The sequence below is a fragment of the Hipposideros armiger genome, unplaced genomic scaffold (assembly GCF_001890085.2).
Source record: "Hipposideros armiger isolate ML-2016 unplaced genomic scaffold, ASM189008v1 scaffold_60, whole genome shotgun sequence".
In the NCBI taxonomy this organism is placed as follows: Eukaryota; Metazoa; Chordata; class Mammalia; order Chiroptera; family Hipposideridae; genus Hipposideros; species Hipposideros armiger.
In genome coordinates this window covers 4,208,635-4,229,287 of record NW_017731410.1, presented here as the reverse complement: position 1 = coordinate 4,229,287, position 20,653 = coordinate 4,208,635, and the positions used below count along the sequence as shown (strand labels likewise).

The following is a 20,653-nucleotide window of genomic DNA, read 5'->3' as shown; positions in this document are numbered from 1 at the left end:
TAACATAAATATGTTTCTAGCATACTTTATACATTATTTTATAATTTATTGAATCTGTATCTACTTTCCAGTTACTGAGTTCTGGAAAAGAAAAATTGCTAATAAATGTTAAGACTTCATTGAACCCATGTTTACTTTAAATAATTTTCAGATAATGCTAGAAATGCGAGAGAACAGCCAAAGTTCTATATATAATTAGCGGTGAACACAAAAGAATTTTTACTGGTATTGAAACACAATAATAACGTATTTTCTAGGATTTCAGGTGAGAATGCTTTGAGAATGTGCTCTAGGGAGAAGACTTCAAGTGATCAGACTAGATGACTTTTATAATCTCTTGACCCAGAGATTCTGTGATTTAGATTAATTTTATGTTCCATAACTTGTAACTTTAGAAACAAGGTTTATCTTAATAAAAAGCAGAAAATATGGTCCCATCCAGGAGATACGCCAACACGATAACGTCATATATGTCTTGTCAGTTTTCCTTATTAGCCCTGAAAGTTAATCAACTCATAATTTGTGGTACATAATTAATAAAATAAAACCTCTGCTATACAAATATTTATTTCATGAGATTGTGAGCTCTTTGACGGCAGAGACGGTGCCTTGTTCACCTTGGTATCCTTGCTGCCTGCCATGGCGCCTGCCATGGAGCCTGGCATATCCTAGGTGCTGGGAAGAACCTGAAGTAGCTATGCAGTAATAATGTTGGTGACTCTCCTACAGTGTGGTGAAGTTTTAAGAAATCAGTGGATCCCTTCAATCTAGACAAATCTTTACACTGAGTTTTGACTACTGAAAGCAAGCAAGCCAGGTCAATGCTTCTGGAGTAAGCGTAGTTGTTTTTTTTGTTTTGTTTTGTTTTTTAGTATAGTTTATATTTACTATTTAAATATAAAAATTTTAGTAGGACTCTTTATTACAAATAGTAGCTGATTTCAGACAAGATTAAACTACTCAGACACTGCTACAAATGTACTTGACTTTCAATTCTAATTTTCTTTGTGTCTAAGTAAAAAGGATGCTGTACAAGCAAAACTGAAATTCATTGCAGACCAGAGGCAGGGTGCCGACTGCCGGGCACCCTGTGGGTGTCTGGCAGAACACTCAGTTAGCAAAAACTCGTTATTTATATTTCATTAACTTGGAACTTTTGACTATTTCAGCATCACCTGTGCGAAAGTCATCTTTATATTTAATAAAACAGCAAGTAAATTGAGTGTAGGTTTCTTAAAAAAGAACAGACTGTTTAAAGGCGCTATAAAGTACTGTTTTCATATTAACTGTTCAACAAAGACAAACACTGCTTAGGGCAGTGGTTTTATGTACTAATTTAAAATAGTTTTAGTTTATTCACTAACTCAGCTTCTTTCAGGCAGCACTTGGTTAGACTTGTATGTGTTTAATTTTATTTACTAGAAGGTAAATCATTTCTTTAAGAAGTCTGTTAGGACTATGATTCAGACTTCATACCAGCTCTTTGACGTGAGTTACAAATGATCCACAAATATGTGAGTGCGTGCGGAAGCCTTGTAGAGAGAGCCAGAATTAAGGCAGCTTCTCAGAAGCTAAGGGAGAAGTTCAGTCAGGAGAAAATGGTCAGCAATGTCAAATACTACTAAAGTTACGGAAAATGAGGGTTGATAAAAATGTTTGCTCCGATGAGACTGTTTTGACTTTTGAGAGCGATTCAGTAGAATAAAGGGAATGGAGGTCATTAGAGATATTTAGGAAGGAGTGGAAGTATGTCAGTGATTTTAGACTATTCTTTTGGGAAGGTGGGACCTGAATCGAAGACACATAACTATAGGGACAGTGTAGAGATGGATAAAATCATCTTGGTTGGTGGAAATACAGAGGAGATGGCGAGAAAATACTGTGGTGCATAGGTTTTAAATGGTTGAATCATACTCATTTAGATGATTATTAGCTTTGACTTCAAAAGTATTCTGTTTTACTTCCCCAAACCTTATCTTTAGTTCTTGAGTAATTTATCCTATCTTTAGAATCTGAGTAACCAATGCATGAAAGTCATCCCAGCTCTAAGATTTGGCCACAGTTGGCTTAAATGTGGACTTCACCAAAGGCTAAGAATTGGCATAAATGGCTCAAAAAGCAGGATAATATATTAAAATTAAAGAAAAATATGACTACCATGTGTAGGTGAAATGCACAGACACATGTCTACATTTGATTTAGAAGAATTGATTAAGAACTTTTCTCGTTTATTTCTCTCAATAAAGATGGAGCACATAATCAGCTTACACTGATTCTGTATATCAGCTTTTAATCTGTGCTCAGTGTTCTGAATGCCCCTAGTGAGCTGATTTTCTGTCACCAGTGGCTAGAACTACAGTTTGGCTTGTCCTATACAATGATCGTTATGACTCTGAAGACTCAGAAAGATCAATACCTGTTTATGGAAAACAGTTGATTGCTTTTGCAAGAACATCTGACACCTGAGATATGGAAGTTTCAACTCCTCGAATTGTGGTTAATTAATATGCTTGGGATATATTTTAAATTATCAAAGATCTACTCCATAATGAAACATTAGAAAAATTCTTTCTTGCTGTGACTCTATCAAGGCAGTTGCTGGAAAACCTTAGCAGCCTGAGGAGAATAGTATATACTTGAAGAGGCAGCATCTTCAATTTAAATTTATTGATCACCTACTCTATTTTAGGTCACTGTGGTGGTATTACTTTTCTAGTCAACAACTAAAAATTCACTCTTGCTTTTGTAGACTTCATAGTCTAGTTATCAAAGTTATAACATTCTAATTATGAAATTGTAGGAGCCATTGAGCTAGATGAGGAAAGAATTTTTGGTATCAAGTTTTTGAAATCCTTTTCAGGAGGCAGCCATTTATTTCATCTATGATAAGGCTCACCCTGAAGACAGTTAATCTGCTATAAATGGAAATCTTTGAATGCATTGTATAATTGTTTATGTAAATTGAACAATTTTTATGTAAAATGAAGCAGCAAAACTAGCACTTATCTTAAGCAAAACTTTATGACTTACACGCCCCCTCAACATAAATAAGCACAGACTGTTGTTGAAGTCTTTATTTTGGTCTCTGGTAGTTATAATGTCGCTTATTTTATCGGCAAATGTAATTTTTTATAATGTTGCCATTCAGTATTGCTTTAATTTCTCAGGATATTGGTCTGTGAACTTGTAAAGTATTTGGAAACCCTTTTATGCCTGTAAACTCATTACACTGTTGCGCATTCATGCACACGCTGTTCTAGAATCTGGGAAGGCCTTAACTCCAGTTTTAGAAAAGTCAGTGAAAAATAAAGAGGAAAGAGTCACTTGAAATATTTTCTTGGAAAAGAGTATTTTCAAGGAGAGTATCAAGTGTGTGTTTGATTTTTAATAAGACTTGTTAAGGAAGCCAGGTCTAAAGTTCTCCTGGAGAGGCAGGAAGAGGAGGCCCTGTCCGCTAACCGCTCTGCTCTCTGTGCCCACTGGCCTGTGTTAGATCCCTGCTTTTATATTAGATTGTTTACTCCTTGAAACTATCTTCCCCCTTTTAATATGATAGATGTCTTTAATTCAGAGGAATGTTTGATAAAAATTAAGACTGTCAAAAGTACTTATATAAGGGGAAATTTGTGTTCTTTGAATAAACACCATGGTTTTTGCCCACCATACATCACTGTCTACTTATTAAAACTCAGTTTATTTGAATACAAGAAAAGAAATAAGGTTGTATTGTTTTAAGTAGACTTTGAAATTATTTTGACTTAGCCATTGCTTTGTAAGCAGCATCCACAATTAATGACACCTTGTTTTTTATGGTTTAGAATTAGATATCCTAAGTTGTCTCCATTTGTAAAGGAAAAAACAGGAAGGGTGTTTTTGAAATAAAGATTTTATTGTGATTTACCATTTTCTTTTCTATTTTTAATTTTGTTGAAAGTGCCTAATTGCTGTTTTAACATGTTATATTTCTGTTTCTTTTTCAGATGATTATTGGAGAAACCCTGTCTGTTTACTGTAACATCTTGCACTCTAATTCCTTTATCAGGAATAACTACATAGCCACTATTTACAAAGCCATTGGAACATTTTTATTTGGTGCAGCTGCTAGCCAGTCCCTGACTGACATTGCCAAGTATTCAATAGGCAGATTGCGGCCTCACTTCTTGGATGTTTGTGACCCAGATTGGTCAAAAATCAACTGCAGTGATGGTTACATTGAAAACTACATATGTCGAGGGAATGCACAAAAGGTGAAGGAGGGCAGGTGCGTGTTAAATCTTTAATGCTTGTTGTATCTTGTATGTTCTTGGAATAGAAGTTTTCAGTGACTGGAAGATGAGCCATTCACTAGCTTAGAGAGGAAAGCTGATGTAATCACTGGGAGGTGAATCTATTCTATTTATTCTTTTTCCCCCTTTTATCCCTATCCTCTACTTAAGAGCATTTTAATGCAATTCTTTCATCTCCAAAGTGTAATGATCCTTGTAGAGCATAATAGTCCAGGGTCAGCAAACCTTTTCTTAAGGTGCCAGAGAGTAAATATTTTAGGCTTTGTGGGCCATATGATCCATTTGACAACTATCCCACTCTTGTTGTAGCAGGAAAAAGCAGCATAGACAATCTTTGAATGAATGGGTGTGGCTGTGTTTCCTTGAAACTTTATTTACATAAACAGTGGCTGCTCCAGGGTTTATAGTTTGCTGACTTATGACCTAGCCCAACCATGTAGGAAGCTCTGCTAGATTTCTTAGTATCCTTAGAGTATATTTTTTATAAGGCAATTTCATATCTTGATAGCGCTAGGTCTTTAGGTTGCCTTTTTTTTTTTTTAAGCTGAGCCATCCTGCCACCTGTTGGCATCTCAGCGGCTGCTCAGCTCGGACTGGGAATTGAACCGCTGTTGCTCAGAGCTCACACTCTTGAGCGAGCTCTTAACCAACTGAGCCACTCGGCCGGCCCTAGGTTGCCTTCTTATAACACCCTTGTTGGGCTCCATTGTACATGTGGAGCACCATTATGCATGGATGAAATAGAATGTTTGGAATGCAAAGGGTCCAACTTCTTTAATTTATAGATGAGCAACAAGCCCAATAACATTAAATAAAGCCACTAATTAGTAGAAGAGCTAATTCCTCATCTCAAGTTTCAGAAGTGTCAACTATACCTTTTTTATATGACCTTATATTTTAAGATAGCTATCCATTTCCCTGATTCATCATCCAATAAATACTTTCTCTGGGTACAGCAGCATTTGACTGTTCTTTGTATATGATTCCCCAGATACTCTATTGTCCTTGTTGGTTCTGTTGTAAGCTACACAGCCCTGCTAGTAGTCCCTCATTTTTGCATTTAGTGGGGATGAAAAAACACCTTATGTAGCTAAGAGTACACACTATGCAATGTGCTTAGGATTCAGCAGTGAACCAAACAGCTCTGTCTTCATGGAGCTTAGTCTAGCAGGGAAGACATTAAACAAATGATGGCAGTGGAAGAGAAGCTCCCTGTTTAATGAAGCCAAAGATTAGAGTAAGAGAGGTAGGGAAAGAATGGTTCAGAAATGGCTTTGAGGAGTGATAAGATACCAGCACCAACACTGGACTCTTAAGATGTAGGATGTGGAGACCTCATTCTCCGCTCTGATAGCACTACGGGGCCAAGCAGTGTATGAGGGAAAGGCTTTTTGATTTAATGAGTAGGAGATGTAGTTAACCTTCAGTGAAGAATTTGAAGACACAGGGACATACAGAGGACTTGAACAATAGAACTGCAGTTCCAGAGTTTACCGTAGAGCTGGGATGGAGGGGATGAACAAATAGCTGGTTGGAGAAGGGGAAGCTTATTTTGATAGAGATTGCTTCTGATCTATAGATCAATTTGTGATGAGTTGCTGTCTTGATACTGAGTCCTCCAATCTATGAATATGATGTCTCTCTCCATTCGTTTAAGTTTTCTATTTAGCTTCTCTTAGCTATATTTTTAGTTTTCAGTATACACATCTTGCACACATTTTGTTGTTTTTAGTGTTTCTTGATGCTGTTGTGAAAAGGTTTTTAAAAATATTTAAATCAATTTCCAATTGTGTATAGAAATACTTTTTTTTCACAATTGGTTTTTATATTGGCCTGGTATTCTACAGTCTTGCTAATTTATTAGTTGGAGTAACTTATTTTATAGATTCCTCAAGATTTTCTCTGTTCCCATTTATATTGCCTGTGAATAAAGAGGGTTATACTTCTTATATTTCCTTCTATTTGGCCTGTTATTTATTTTCCTTGCCCTATTATACTGGCTAAGACCTCTAATACGATGTTGAAAGAAGTGGTGAGAGTAGGCATGCCTGTTTTCTTCCTGACTGTAAGTAGAAAGCGCTGTCATTCTCCATTAAGTAAGTTACCTGTGTATTTTTTGTAGATGCCCTTTGTTAGATTCTTATCATGAATGTGTGTTGGATTTTGTCAGTTGCTTTTTTTCTATGCCATTAGGACAGTCATATTGTTTTTCTTTTTTCTTTTACTACAGTGTATCCCATTAATTCTGGAATATTAAAGCAACTTTTCATTCCTGGGATAAACTCCATGTGGTCATTGTGTATTATACTTTTTATATTAACTGGATTTGATTTGCTAATATTTTGTTAAGGATTTTTACTTCTATGTTTATGAGTGTTATTTGTCTACAGTTTTTTTGTACAGTTTTCTTTTTGTCTAGCTTTGATATCAAATGTTTGGTAGAATTCACCAGTGAATCCATTTAGACTTGTAGTTTTTTTAGTGGGAATATTTTAAACTGTTATTTTATTTTTTTAAATTAGATGTAGGGCTATTCAGGTTATCTATTTCTTTTTATTTTCTAAAAAAAATTTTTTTTTATTGGGGAATTGGGGGAAGGGGAACAGACAAGTTGCTGTCCTTTTGTTCTTCAGTCTAGTTGTGGAGGACGTTGCTTCACTGGCCCACGTTGACACCATCATTGTGCTCTTCCCGGGCGAGGCAGATCAGTCTCCGGCTTCTGGACGGCTGCTCACTGCGGCTGCTGGCCACTCACGCTGGCTGCTGGCTACACACGGTAGCCCATGGCAATCCACTGCAGCAGGGGCTGCAGCCTACGCTGTCGTCGGTGACTCACGGCAGCCCAGCTCCAGGTTGAGCTGTTGTTCAGCATCTTAGCTGTAGAGGGCAGTGTCACTGGCCCTCGTGTGGGATCCGAACTGGGGCCCTCTGGTGTCCCAAGCCAGTTCTTAACCATTGCGCCACTCAGCCGGCCCCAGGTTATCTATTTCTTGTGTAAGCTTTGGTCATTTGTCTTTCAAGGGATTTGTCCATGTCATCTATATTATCAAATTTATTGGCATCAAGTTGTTCACTGTATCTCTCATTATCCTTTTATCATCTAGGAACTGTAGAGCTCTCCCCTGTTACATTCCTGCCATTGATAATTTGTGCCTTCTCTCTTTTTCTTGAGTGGTCTGGCTAGAACTTTATCAATTATATTAACCTGTTTATTTCTTTAGGTTCATTGATTTCTTCTATTGTTTTTCTGTATTCAATTTCATTTGTTTCTGCTCTTATTTTTATTTACTTGCTTCTGCTTGCTTTCAGTTTTATTTGTGCTTTTTTGTAGTTACATAAGCGAAATGAGATCATTAGCTATGTTGCAAATTTTGATATGCAGTATCCTCATTTTCATATAACAAAATATTTTATAATTTCCTTTTTGTTTTCCTTTTTGATCTTTCTCTCATTGATTTCTAGTTTAATTACATTATGGTCAGAGAACATACTTTGTGAGATTAGAATCTTTTAAATTTATTGTGGTTTGTTTCATTGCTCAGCATATGCTCTATCCTCAAGAATGTACATGTGCATTTGAAGAGATTGTGTATTCTGCTGTTTTTGAGGTCCAGTGTTCTGTAGATGTCAATTCAGTCAAGATTGATAGTGTAAATCTTCTATATCTTTATGAATTTTCTATAAAGATGTTTTGTTAATTCTTTAGAAGTTTGAAATTTTTATAATTGTTGAATTATCTTTGTTTTCTCATTTCTGCCATCTTTTGTTTCATTTATTTTGTGATTCTGCTCTTTAATGTATAACATTTACAAGTGTTCTTTTTTTCCTGATGTATGTGCCCTTTTCTGTATGAAATGTCTCTCTTTGTCTCTAGAAATATTCTTTGCCTTAAGTGTATTTCGTCTGATGTTAATATATAGCCACTCTAGTTCTCTTATGTTTATTGTTTGGATAGTATACATTTTCTTTTTTTTTTTTAAAGATTTTATTGGGGAGTTGGGGAAGGGGAACAGCGTTGGGGGAATTAGGGAAGGGGAATAGACAAGTTGCTGTCCTTTGTTCTTCAGTCTAGTTGTGGAGGACACTGCTTCACTGGCCTATGTTGGCATTGTTATCATTGCGCTCTTCCCGGGTGAGGCAGTTGCTCACCGGCCATTGGAAGGCCGCTCACAGCAGCTCTCACTGGCTGCCGGCCCCTCACGCTGGCTGCCAGCCACTCACAGTAGCTTACAGCAGCTCACTGCAGCAGGCGCTGCAGCCTACACCATTGCCGGTGACTCACAGCAGCCCAGTTCCAGGTCAAGTTGTTGTTCACCATCTTAGGTGTAGAGGGCACAGCGTCACTGGCCCTCATGTGGGATCCAAACCAGGGCCCTGCTTCTCAGAGCTGGTGCCCCAAGCCAACTCTTAACTCTTAATTCGAGTGGCACAACTCGAATGTGCCACTCGGCTGGCCCTGGATAGTATACATTTTCTATAAGTAAAATTTTAGTTTATATGAATCATTGAATTTCAAATATGTTTATTGGATATTTAAAGTATATAGTGGGATCTTGTATACTGTTTTTAATCCAGTATGAAAAATACCAGATTTTTTATTAGAGTGCTTAATTCACGTTTAATGTAATTATCCATATAGATTTAGGTCTGCCATTTTGCTGTGTGTTTTCTATTTGCTGTGTGTTGTTTCATCTCTTTTTTAATTGATGTGTAATAGGCATATAACATTTTATTAGTTTCAGATACAATTTTTTTCTTCTCTATTAATTTATCTTACTCCTATACTTTTTCATACTACACAAATATTTTTTAGTATGTCATTTTAAGTATTGTACTGAAATTTTTTTCTAAATTTTTTGGTTAATTTTTGGTGTTTCTGTAGGGATTACAGTGTACATCTTTTAATCATAATTTACATCAAGTTAATGCTGATTTTCTTATGGCAAAATTAGCCCTTTGTTCCCAGTGTAGCTCTCTGCCCCCAACCTCCACACACACTTTTGGTTATTACTGTCATATATATGACATCCATATACATTAGAAACCCAGCAAAATAGTGTTGTAGTTTTTGCTTTTAAAAATCATTTTTAAAGAAATTACTAAAAGAAATTAAGTGGAGATTTCTTTAATGGTTGGGAGATACAGTGAATCTTCAGTGAAGAGTTGGTTTAAGGATACCGAAAACGTAGGTTTCTTTGTTTATAGAACTGGATTCCAGAGTGCACAGTGGAGGGGTTAGAATTCAGCTTACCATCTGGTGTTATTTCTCTCACCCTGAAGAAATTTCTTTAGTATTTTTTTGGCTCCACATGTTGAATATGTCATTGCACAGTTTCCTGGTTTCTGCTGAAGAGATGGCTGAGAGATCTGATGAGAGATCATCTCTTAATTGTATTTTTGTTCCCTTTTGTGTGATATTATTTTTTCTTATACTGCTTTCATCAATTTTGCTGTGATATGTCTAGGTATGGTTGTTTATTTATATTTATACTACTCAGTTTGTTGAGCTTCTTAATGTTTTTCACAATTCGAATCTTAGTTTAGTACTTTTCTACCAAATACCATGCCTCTGTCTCTAATAATATCTCCCCTGCATTACCCAACAGAAAATAGGAGAACTCTAATGTTTTCTCTCAACCAAGGAATTTAAAAGTTACTGTGGTGATAAAGGTTTACTTAAGGTTCAGTTACATAAATCTTAGCTCAAAATTTTCTTTTGACAGTATATCTTTTTTAGAGACTTTTCTTTCTTACATATAAGCCATTTAGGTAAAATATGAAATAATATAATTTATTTAAAATGGTATAAAAAGAATTACCATTTTCAGTCCATATGTGTCATACTCTCTCTCTCTCTTTCTAGTGTATCTAAATTAACCAACATATAGTATTACTCTGATTGCTTTTGACTTAAGTACACTTAGGTTTTTTACCCATCACCCTGTAAAGTTTCTACACCAACCCCGATGCAATTGTCCACTTAAAGTCCTATGTAAGAGTCAGGAAAACAACCTCTTCAAAAGCCCTATGAATATCTGAATAAATAAAATTGCAAAGCTGCACACATTAAAAATAATTACAGTTTTCAATGAGAAGATCTGTTAATAAGGTTTGGGATTCTGAAGCAAAGAGAAAGTCAAACACAGAAATGAAATTTTAAGACTTTGTATCTTCCAGGAAAAAAATGTGATTTCCATCAGCGTTTCCAAAATGAGTTAGTTATTGCCAGTTTCAGAGCTGTATAACGTTGGTCCATAACTGTGGCTTTGCATTGCTGTTCTGTTGTGGAGCATAGTTTGGTTGGATACAGACTTTTCTATTCCTTTTCTCTTGAATTTTAAAAGTCAGGATGCCAAAAATGCAGAAACATTTCAGTCTAGACATTGTCTATAGTTTATTAGGATTGTAATGTAACCTGCTTTTTAAATTTATCTCCACAGTCTACCTCTGTAAGTTTTTAATTATCAGAATGCTTGACATTGGAGAGAAGGGAACATAAGCACTCGAAATGAGTCATTTTTGTTGACTATGAGTCAGAGTTACATCTTAGGGTGAGAGTACTCTCCTACAATTTTGGTTTTTGGTCTTGATTTTTTCCCCATTCTCTTATTTCCTTTTTCTCCTCCTCCCTCCCTGTGCATGCTCTTTGTTCTGTCTGATATCACTGAAGTCACAGGACTTTTACTGGGCTTCATTCGTGGTAGCCATGGAGTCCTAAATATAGAAGTGAGAACATAATGGACTAAAGGAAATGCTTATTACTTGTAATATCCAGAGAGCTCCTATTCATTGTTTAAAATCAATACCTGGGAACTTACTGTAAATTAAAAGGGGCTGTACTTTCAACAATAGGACATCGAACTGCCATTTCTTATGCCAATAAGAATAGCATTACTTACAGTTTTTGAAAAATATTACTAATGACCCCAGGTAGCTCAGACCTGTAGTTCCCTTCCTAGGTCAAGTTTCTCTTTAGGGAATCTCTAGACCAGTGGCTCTCAAATGTCAGTGGTTCATTAGCATCACCTGGAGGGCTTGTTAAAACACAGCTATCTGGGCTTCATCCCCAAAGTGTTTGATTCAGAAGACTTGGGGTGGGGCCCAAGAATTTGTGTTTCTAACAAGTTTCCAGATGCTGCTATTGCTGTTGATCTCAGGACTGCATTTTGAGGACCACTGCTTTATATCACCTGGATTACGGGAACATGACCTTCCATTACATCTGCCACCTCAGGTTGTGGGAGCTGATATTTAGTTTACCCTGTTAGGTAGGGCGCATGTAAGACTGCGCACAGCAAGCTGGTCTGGTTGTGAAAACACAGTATAGAAACTTTGGTGCCTTTAAGAGATTCACGTTTTTCCTTTTTTCTGGCTTTTACTTTAAATTACATTTGTTTAAGCATAAACTCTGTTCCTGATCAACTACGAGTGGCTGATCTCTGGCTATATGAATCCGATAGTCAATACAAAGTTATTTCTGTTTAGATTATGGCAGTTTTGTGTTGTTTAAATGTTTAATTGCAATCTGTTTGCTTGAATGTAAGAAATAACTTTCCTTTTCTTTTTTAAAATTAATTTCTGGTGTATTCTTCCAGTGGTTTTAAAAAAAATTTTTTTTATTAAAGTAGAGTTGCCCTTTTCTTTTTTAATGCAACCCACAGGTGGGTAAATAAACCTGAAGTTTGAGGGAGTGCCTCTGTAATAGTGAAAACCCATTATAACTAGACTGACTGGCTGTGGTACTAAGTACCTGGTAAAACCTGCTTTATACTTCTTCTCTATGGTCTGATAGTAGACATTACTGGATAAACCTTTATGCCTCCAAAAAGATTCATTTGTTCAGACTTATATGTATTGCTCATACACGTATGTATCAGCAAATGAGACAACCTTCTTTTTAGTCTTATCAGGTATAGAGTGAAAGATGGGATGATTTTAAAAGGTCCTTCATTCTATGAAAGGACATTAGTTATTAGTGTGTTTAAAAGGAATGTGACTTGGAGGCCGGCGCCTTTCCAGCTCCTCTGTTCTGAATGTCAGTACCTAACACTTTCGGTTGTAGCTGTGACTGCTTCCTCAACCCTACATCACCCTGACTCTTTTTGCCCCAGTGTTTCTCACATTTTAGTTTCATTGGAATCATGTGGAGGGTTTGTTAAAATACAGATTGCTGGGCCTCACTCTCAGATCTGATTCAGTGAGTCGGGCTGGGGCCTAAGAAATTGCATTTCTCTGAGGCTGGGGTCAGTTAATGCTATAGATCTGAAGGGTGTCCTCAAAGTATGTGACAATTCTTTGTAGCCTACAGCTTGAATTTTGATAGGCTCTGAACATGAGACAAAGGAGATAAAGGCTGAGGCCAGAGCAGAGTAGAAAGAAGGCCCATGAATAATGTAAGGACTCCCAAAGGGCAACATCCTCCCACGGACAATTATCACAAAGATTTCTTAACCACGAGACCACACTCACACCGTTCTGGGGCCAGAATTCATACTATCTGTGTGGCTTTAAGAAAAGATCTAGAAGATTAAAGTGGATTGGTAGTGAACCCAGCAGAAGAGAACATATCTTGTCTGAAAGAACTCGTTCTAAACCAAGGCCTCTAAGATTCAACACAGATAGAGTCCCAAGGACATGGGCTCATATTCTAACATAAATGAACATACATAGAAACAAGCTACCCTAAGGGAAAGTCAGCAGGTGTAACAAATTACATGAACTCTCAAAGATTGTAGATATTAGAATTACCATATTGACTACAAAGTTAGTAAGTCTACTGTGTAGAATAAGAGATTGAGAATATGATGTAGGATGAAAAGCATCAAAGTTGAACAGACAGATTTGAAAAAGAACCAAAGAGATAATCTATAAATTATACATATATAGGAATTAAAAAAAAATTAACAGATGGATTAAGCACATTAGACACAGTGAAAGGGAGGACTGAAATGGAAGACAGACCTGAAGAGAAAAGATTAAAAATACAAAAGAAAGGTTAAATGATATGGAGGGATAAAATAAAAGTGTCTACCATGTTGAATCAGAACCTCAGAAAAAATTAGATGGAGGATACATAATCAAAGATACGATGGCTGATACCTATCCAGAATTTGTGGAATATACAAATCCTCAGACACAGGAAACCAACAAGTACTAAACCAAATAAATAAAAAGAAATTCTTATTAGATACATGATAATGAAACTGCAGAATATGGAAGACTTTGGTGGAGGAGAAGGCAAGAAATTATAGAGAAAAGACAGATAACCCAGAGAGGAATGGGAAACAGGAGGCATATATTTTAGCTACAAAAGAAGAAGCCAGAAAATAGTATAATGATATCTTCAAAGTGATGAGAAAAAAATCCATCAACCTAGAATTCTATATTCAGGAAAACCATCGTTCAAGAATGGCAAAATAAAGGCATTCTCAAACCTTTGTAAGGCTGGACATTGATGTGGATGTTGGGAAACGAAGAAGTGGGAACACACAGACATTGTGGTAGCGGGTGGATGGCTGTGAACAGGCTTAAGGCTGTGATACTGGAGGTCAGGCCAAGGTTAATTGAGCTTTCCCAGGAGAAGGATGCCCTGGCTGACAAATGTAAGGGGAAAAAAATCTTAAATTTGCCATTTGGAATAGAATCCCATTCAAAATAAGTTACATAGTCATGACCAGTCTACCCGTTCATTGTGTAATGTACCATACCCAAGAGTTAGTGAAAACAGCTGCATTTCAGAATATATTTTTATCTCTGTAAATTTTCTTTCTGAAAAGACTTTCCTAAGCTTTGATGGAAAGCTGGCTTAAACTGTTAGTGTATCTATACACCCTCATTAGAGGGGCTATAATGAAATGAGATGGTAGTCTAGGATTGGTTAAAAATCTAATAATAGGGCAGTGTGCTTAGGCCAGGGCCAAAATCTTAAACATTTCAGTTGAGGTCACTATGATGAAAACAGTCTACATTTCAACTACTCTTTGGGTGTTTATTAAACTAACCACATACAATTATTTGTTCATTTGTGAATTATGGACACAATAAGATGCTCGTACGAGCTCTATCTCCTAGAGATGCTAGTAAAGAGTTAGATTGGTAGGAAATATGAAAATATTTGAGTTTATAGTTTGGTGTTTTGTTCTGCTTATTTTCTTTTTAATAGAAATCAAAGTCCATATTACCATGATCTGTTTAATAACTTACTGTGGGGGGACACTTAGAGACTGAGGTTGGATAGAATTCTCCCTTTATGTTTTATATTCTTATCAAAGTCAGAGCCAGAATTCTTTGGCTGATTCTATACTGAATAAAATATGCTTATGTATTCAGAATAAAAAACTGAAACCATTTTGTTGTTAACTAATGAAATCACCCTGTGACTGAATCAGAGCTGTTCAAAAATATCACAGGTTTGGAATTCATGATTTTGTGGCACAATGTACAGTTAATACTCTGAACATGAGGTCTTAGGGAAACTTTTAACTTGCTTGGCTTTGAGAACATTTCTGTGATCCTGGTCAGTTGGCTTAATGGGATTTGACAGTCCTTGAAATTGGTGTTTATTTAACTTGTCAGCTCTTCAATATAACTCACTGAAACTAACCATAAAAAGTATGGAACTCTAATTATCTGATTTAAAATAAGGATTTGTATTGATCTATTCTCCATGGCCAAATAGTTGGCAAGGGTAAAAGTGATTTACTTTTCTTGTTTTACATAGATTAAGCCCAGTATAATTATCTGGTTTAATTACTAATTCCTAATTGGCACAGGAAGTTAGAATATTCTCTTTCTTAGGAATATATCTGTTAGATACAAACAAATAGACTATCATAATCCTTAGTAGAATCACCATCACTATATGCTTAGGAAATCTCCCCTCTCCCATCTACTCTCACTTGCCAAACTTACACACACAACTTTCTTATGTGTGTTCTAGGAGTCGTTTCTCCTATCTGAATCCAGGGGACCAAATTCCTTTTGAACCAAGCAGGACGTAATAAGTAAAATACTTAAGAGCCTGTTCCTCTTGGTTTTGTTCTTATGTGTATGTAGGGAAAGCAGTCCGAAGAAGCATTCTTGAGTATTTGCATGATGAACCTTTTGCATAGAGTGCTTCCAGTGTATCAGATGTGCTTGCCTGTTCTGCATCAATGGCTGATACCATGTAAGCACAACTTAGATCGTGAATGTTAGTGAGCTTTCTTTTACAGCTTCCAAATTGCCATAAAATGAACTTTTGCAAGCATTCCGTCATTTTTAGGTGGGAAGATGATACTCAGATGTTTATAGACTATAATATTGAAAGAGATGATTCATCTGGTATAGAAATGTCAGTGCACAATTTTAAAATGAATGTTAAACAAAAGCACGTAATCTGGTGGGAAATCTAGCAAGATGTGTGTCCATTTAAAATGCTAAAATAGTGCTGTGTTAAATTTTTAAAATTTATTAAAAAAAAAAATTCAACTTCTGAGTGTTCCAAGGGAGGTGTTACTGTTACTAAGGGGCAAACCCTTCAAGTGGGAAAGAAACCTTAAATCACGGTCACAAAGTTTATATGTAATCCAGTCAGGCCATTTATGTCAGTTATGGCGTGTCAAGTATCACTTTAGAAATGCCTGGTACGTTTGTGCTCAGTGACTCATTATCCATCCTGGAAATTTCAATAACATGACACTGTATCGACATTGGACCGAGACCCCCCCAGCACTCTCTAATGTCGCTGCCCTAACTGGCCCCCATCCCACCCTTCTGATTGTTAGAAGTGAGGGCAGGGAGCTGTATGCACTGTGGAGGGAAGATTTTTGAAAACCAGACTAGTGTTGGCCTTTAGGAGAGGAAACTAATGTTTCTCTTCTTTCTCTTCTAGATTGTCCTTTTACTCGGGCCACTCTTCATTCTCCATGTACTGCATGCTGTTTGTAGCAGTAAGTACTTCGTGTCTATTGATGGTGGGTTATGTACTGCGTGTAACTCATGTGTTCAGCCTCCATGACCTCTCCTGTGCGGGCACCTCTGATGTTCCCAGTCAGCTGGACTCCATCTCTGGCTGCAGTTAATTAAGTTCAGAAGAGAATGGATGCCTATGCTTCTGCCGAAGCCAGTTATAATTGTTTGAAAGTATTTTTGTCTGTCATTTGGAGGTCGCAAACAGGCACATTTTATAGCAAGCTGCAAATTGGGGACCTTCATGATAACAGGGAGTCTGTACTTTTGAGGTAGGTTCTTTTCTCACAGTGGTAGAAACCGAAACAGATAATCAGCAAGTCTGCATGCCTGGTGCTAAGAATGAGCTGGAATATATTTTCTGAAGAGGTTTTCTGGAACATACGAGCAGCTTCAGTGTAATGACAGCAGGTCACTGATCTGAAATATGAGGCCAAGCTGCCTGCTGCTGCCTGATAACTTACCTAACTGGGAGCCCCCGTCCCATCTGCCCAGTGAGGGTGTGGCTTCTTTCCTCCTGGGGGCGCAGCTGGGTGCATTGTTGTTTTGATTATTAAATGTGAAGGCAGCTGTTGTTGCTTCTACTTGATCAGGTTTTATTTTCCTTCCATTTTCTGAAACACTTCCCAGACTGCTTTTCATGGGACTAGAAGAGTTTCAACTTCTGGGCGAGCCAGGTGCCGCTTCAGGAGCTTGTCACCTGTACGATTTCCAGGTCCAGCTCTCCCTGCTAACCCGTAGAGCAGCGTGACAGTTTGCACTTGCATTATACAAAATCCATAGTCAAGAGTTAGGAAAGATGTGCACCCACATTTTGCAGATCAAACTAGAGATGAGTGTGTATAGAGAGTAACTAATGGACGACCAGGCTTTAGGGCTCGTACAAGGCGTCTTTAAAGATCAATTTAATGGACCTTTATTTTTTATAATCTTTCTCTCTCTCTGTGTGTGTGTGTGTGTGTGTGTGTGTGTGTGTGTGTGTGTCTGTCCCTCTCTCTCTCTATAAAATTATTGGTTTGTCAGAAAGGTCATGACGTATTCTATGTTTTTCGTTGCAAAAAGGTGTCATGACTTTTCCGACAACCCAGTATCAAAACTTGGTGGGGAAAAAAGGGGAGATAAGATTTCTATACAGAGCAGCTGTAATTTTTGTCTTAATTTTTTTCATAAGTGGATTTGTATATAGCTGTGCTCTAAATTTGCTGTTTCCTGTTTTTCCCCCTTTGATTACATTAAGTGCTGGTATGAGTCTTTAATGCTTAGATTAAAAATCCATGATGTGTAATATTAAGAGTAGACTGCTAGTAGTTAATTTAGAGAGAATTTAAAGTCAGTTTTACCAGAACTTACTTGTATTTGAAAACCAAATTCTAAAGATTAAAAGAGCATGAAAATTGCAGATGTGTTATATAAAGTTCAAACCCACAACTTCAAAACTATTACAATAGAGCTAATTTTTGGCTTCGTCAACATGTCTGGAAATTGCAAGGTTTTCATTTCATGTTAACTAAATTTTGTGAGGAATCACCAGGGTACCAATTCAGCAGAATTTAGGGCTTCCTTTTTTGTTTTTGTTTTTAAGATTTTCTTGGGGAATTAGGGAAGGGAACAGTGTTGGGGAGTTGGGGAAGGGGAACATTGTGTTTTTCCAGGACCCATCAGCTCCAAATCAAGTTGTTGTCCTTTAATCTTAGTTGTGGAGGGTGCAGCTCAGCTCCAAGTTCAGTTGCCGCTTTCAATCTTTTGGGTTGTCGGAAAAGTCATGACGCATTTTTGCAACGAAAAACAAAAAAAAATACGTTATGACTTTTCGTACAACCCAGTAGTTACTGGGGGGTGGGGGCGCAGCTCACCATCCCATGCTGGAGTCAAACCAGCAACCTTGTTGCTAAGAGCATGCCCTCTAACCAACTGAGCCATCTGGCTGCCCGTCGGCAGCTCACCTGGCCCATGTGGGAATCGAACTGGCAACCCTGTTACTCAGAGCTTGTGCTCTGACGGGTGAGTCACCCAGCTGGCCCAGGGCTTCCTTTTTTAAAACACACACCCAATTACTGATAATGTGCCATGGGAAATGTGACTTATTTGAAGACACTATTCTAACATCCTCTGTTCGTTTATCTTGCTAGGAAAAATTAGCGTTCTTTCTAAAGGGAGCTAACGTATACTTTTCTTTCTAAATAGGGCTTGGGGACTGACTGGGGAAGAATGGGGCAGCCTGGCAATGGCTAGAGCCATTAATATCCTGAGAACTTTTCCCAAAGCACGAGTTTGTGACTACCCTGAGTGGCTTTTGAATGTTTGGACCTGTTTTGAATGCCCCCGGGCAGTCCTCACGGGGTTTGTTACTCACCTTTGTGTCTCTGTCTGTAAGTCCTCCTTTATGAGAGCGACCTAAGCATGAGGGTGGTACTGATGATGTCCTTTCCCAGTGCTTGACGTTTTGACTCTAATAACCCCCATGAAGTGGGAGAGGAGGGACAACTGCCACCTTTTACAGATGGGGAACTAGCTTCGGGAGGAGGCTGCTAAGGTCCGTAAGCTCTCTAGTGGTCTCTCGTTCATCAGGCTCGCTGGCTCTGTTGATTGCTTGATCTGAACAGTTATTTTGAAGGTCAGGTGATGCAGATCGCTGGAAGTAAAATGGTGACTGACTCATAACTTTGATCTACTGTTGTTAATTTTAAAGAATATTCTCAGCTATATCATATTTCATATAATTTTTCTGCTCTTCTTCTTTGCTCCCTGACCCTTCTCAAAACATCTGTATATGTTCGGTCAAATAGACGCTTTTACTGAGGCTGTTTTGCGAAGTACGAAATTAATGTACAAAGGACAAAATTAATGTCTAGAGGGCCTCAATCCAGGCCTGCTCTGTGGGCACAGGAGGCAAGTTAGGGATATGAGCAGGGAAAAAGGACCTCAACTGTAGTTTGGAAATTGGGTCAGTATGAGCCATTTAGACTTAAAGTTATAATGAAAATAAAAGCTCAGATAAATAGGTTTGTCATAGACCAACGCCTTTGTGGAGAGAGCAGGTCAGAGCAACTGCACTGCATTTCACTGACTTAAAGCAGTGGAAATATTTACTTGATGTGGATGTAGGCCCCAGCTTTTATTTCAGCCCTTGAACACACACGTCTCCTTGCTTGCCAGTTTTCACATTTATGTACAACACTTCACCACCACCACCGCCGCCAAAATTCCTTAGGCCATGACTCATCCTGTTTCCCTAGGCATCTTGGAATCATGGGTCAGTCCCAGATTTGGGTGGAGACGTAAAGTCATTTGAATTCTGAGGACAGCAATAGCCAAAACTTCCTTGTCAAGAATTCCTGATTCCCAGAAATTAATTTCCAGTTCAAAACGCCTCCTAAAGAAAATACCGTGATCATTGTTCTCCTCTGGCAGGCAGCCCAGCCCTCGCACTTACCAGTGCCAGGAGTCAGCACCCGTGAAAGCCACCTAGGCTGGTGGGAGCACAGGGCAGGGTTTCTTTGCACATAGCCAATTTATTGCATAGTGACTCTCCTTGAACTTGGTTCAATGCCAAGGATGCCAAATTTACTTGATTGTTTAGGAAAAGAGCCATGGTATGAGACTGTCCTTTTTTCCAACATAGTGAGGAATATACTAAAACACTTTTCCCAGCACCGTCTATTGAGACTGAAACCTCAGATTGTTTATATTGCTGCCTGTTATGAAATTCCTATGCACATTACTACAGTGGGGGCCCAAGTACCTCTCAGTGCCTGTGCTTCAGCTAGACTCCCTTCCCTGCCACAACGTGCCTGGTATCCGGGCCTCACCCCCTCCTGTGTTAGGACCATGCTGCCCACCTATCTCAGTCTTGGGCTCTTTGACACCACTTGGGATCCTCAAGCAATCCCTCATCTGGGATTGGCCATATACTACCTAGCACTGTGGATTATTTTACAAAGATGTTTCCCAAAATGTGGATTAATGCTGAGCATTGGGTAAATGAACTACTCATGGCATGAATCTGGCCTAATTCTAGGGTGGGAGTCAAGATCTAAATTTAGGAACTGTGAATCCTAAAGATGGTGAAATTGAAGCCTAGAGAAGACTAAGCTGAGGCCAGCTGTGCAGTGTTCTCCTGGCCAGATCTGTTATTGAATGCAGGTGGAACAGTACACCGGTTTCCCTTGCTTGGTCTTAGAAGCAGTGTTTCAAAATAAGTAGACCGAGGTATAATTTCTCTGTGTTGAGCATGCTGTTGTTAGTCTAGTTTAGGGGTTGGCAAATTTTTTCAGTAAAAGGTCAGATAATTAGGCTTTGTTAGGCCACATGCAGTCTTGGTTGCATTATTCTTGTTTTTAAAAACTAACCCTTTAAAAATGGGAAAACCATTCTTAGCTTGCAAGCTGACTCCATGACTCTAGTTTAAATGGAAAGAA

The 20,653-nt window shown here is 37.9% G+C and overlaps 1 protein-coding gene across 2 annotated transcripts in view; it reads left to right on the top strand.

Moving 5' to 3' along the window:
* Positions 1–20,653, top strand: part of PLPP1 (phospholipid phosphatase 1) — a 100,663-nt gene that overhangs the window by 72,375 nt on the left and 7,635 nt on the right. For both annotated transcript variants that reach the window (XM_019641442.1, XM_019641441.1), the window contains exons 3-4: positions 3,981–4,261; positions 16,159–16,216. In XM_019641442.1, the coding sequence (XP_019496987.1) occupies positions 3,981–4,261; positions 16,159–16,216 (339 nt within the window). The remainder of the gene's footprint in view (positions 1–3,980; positions 4,262–16,158; positions 16,217–20,653) is intronic.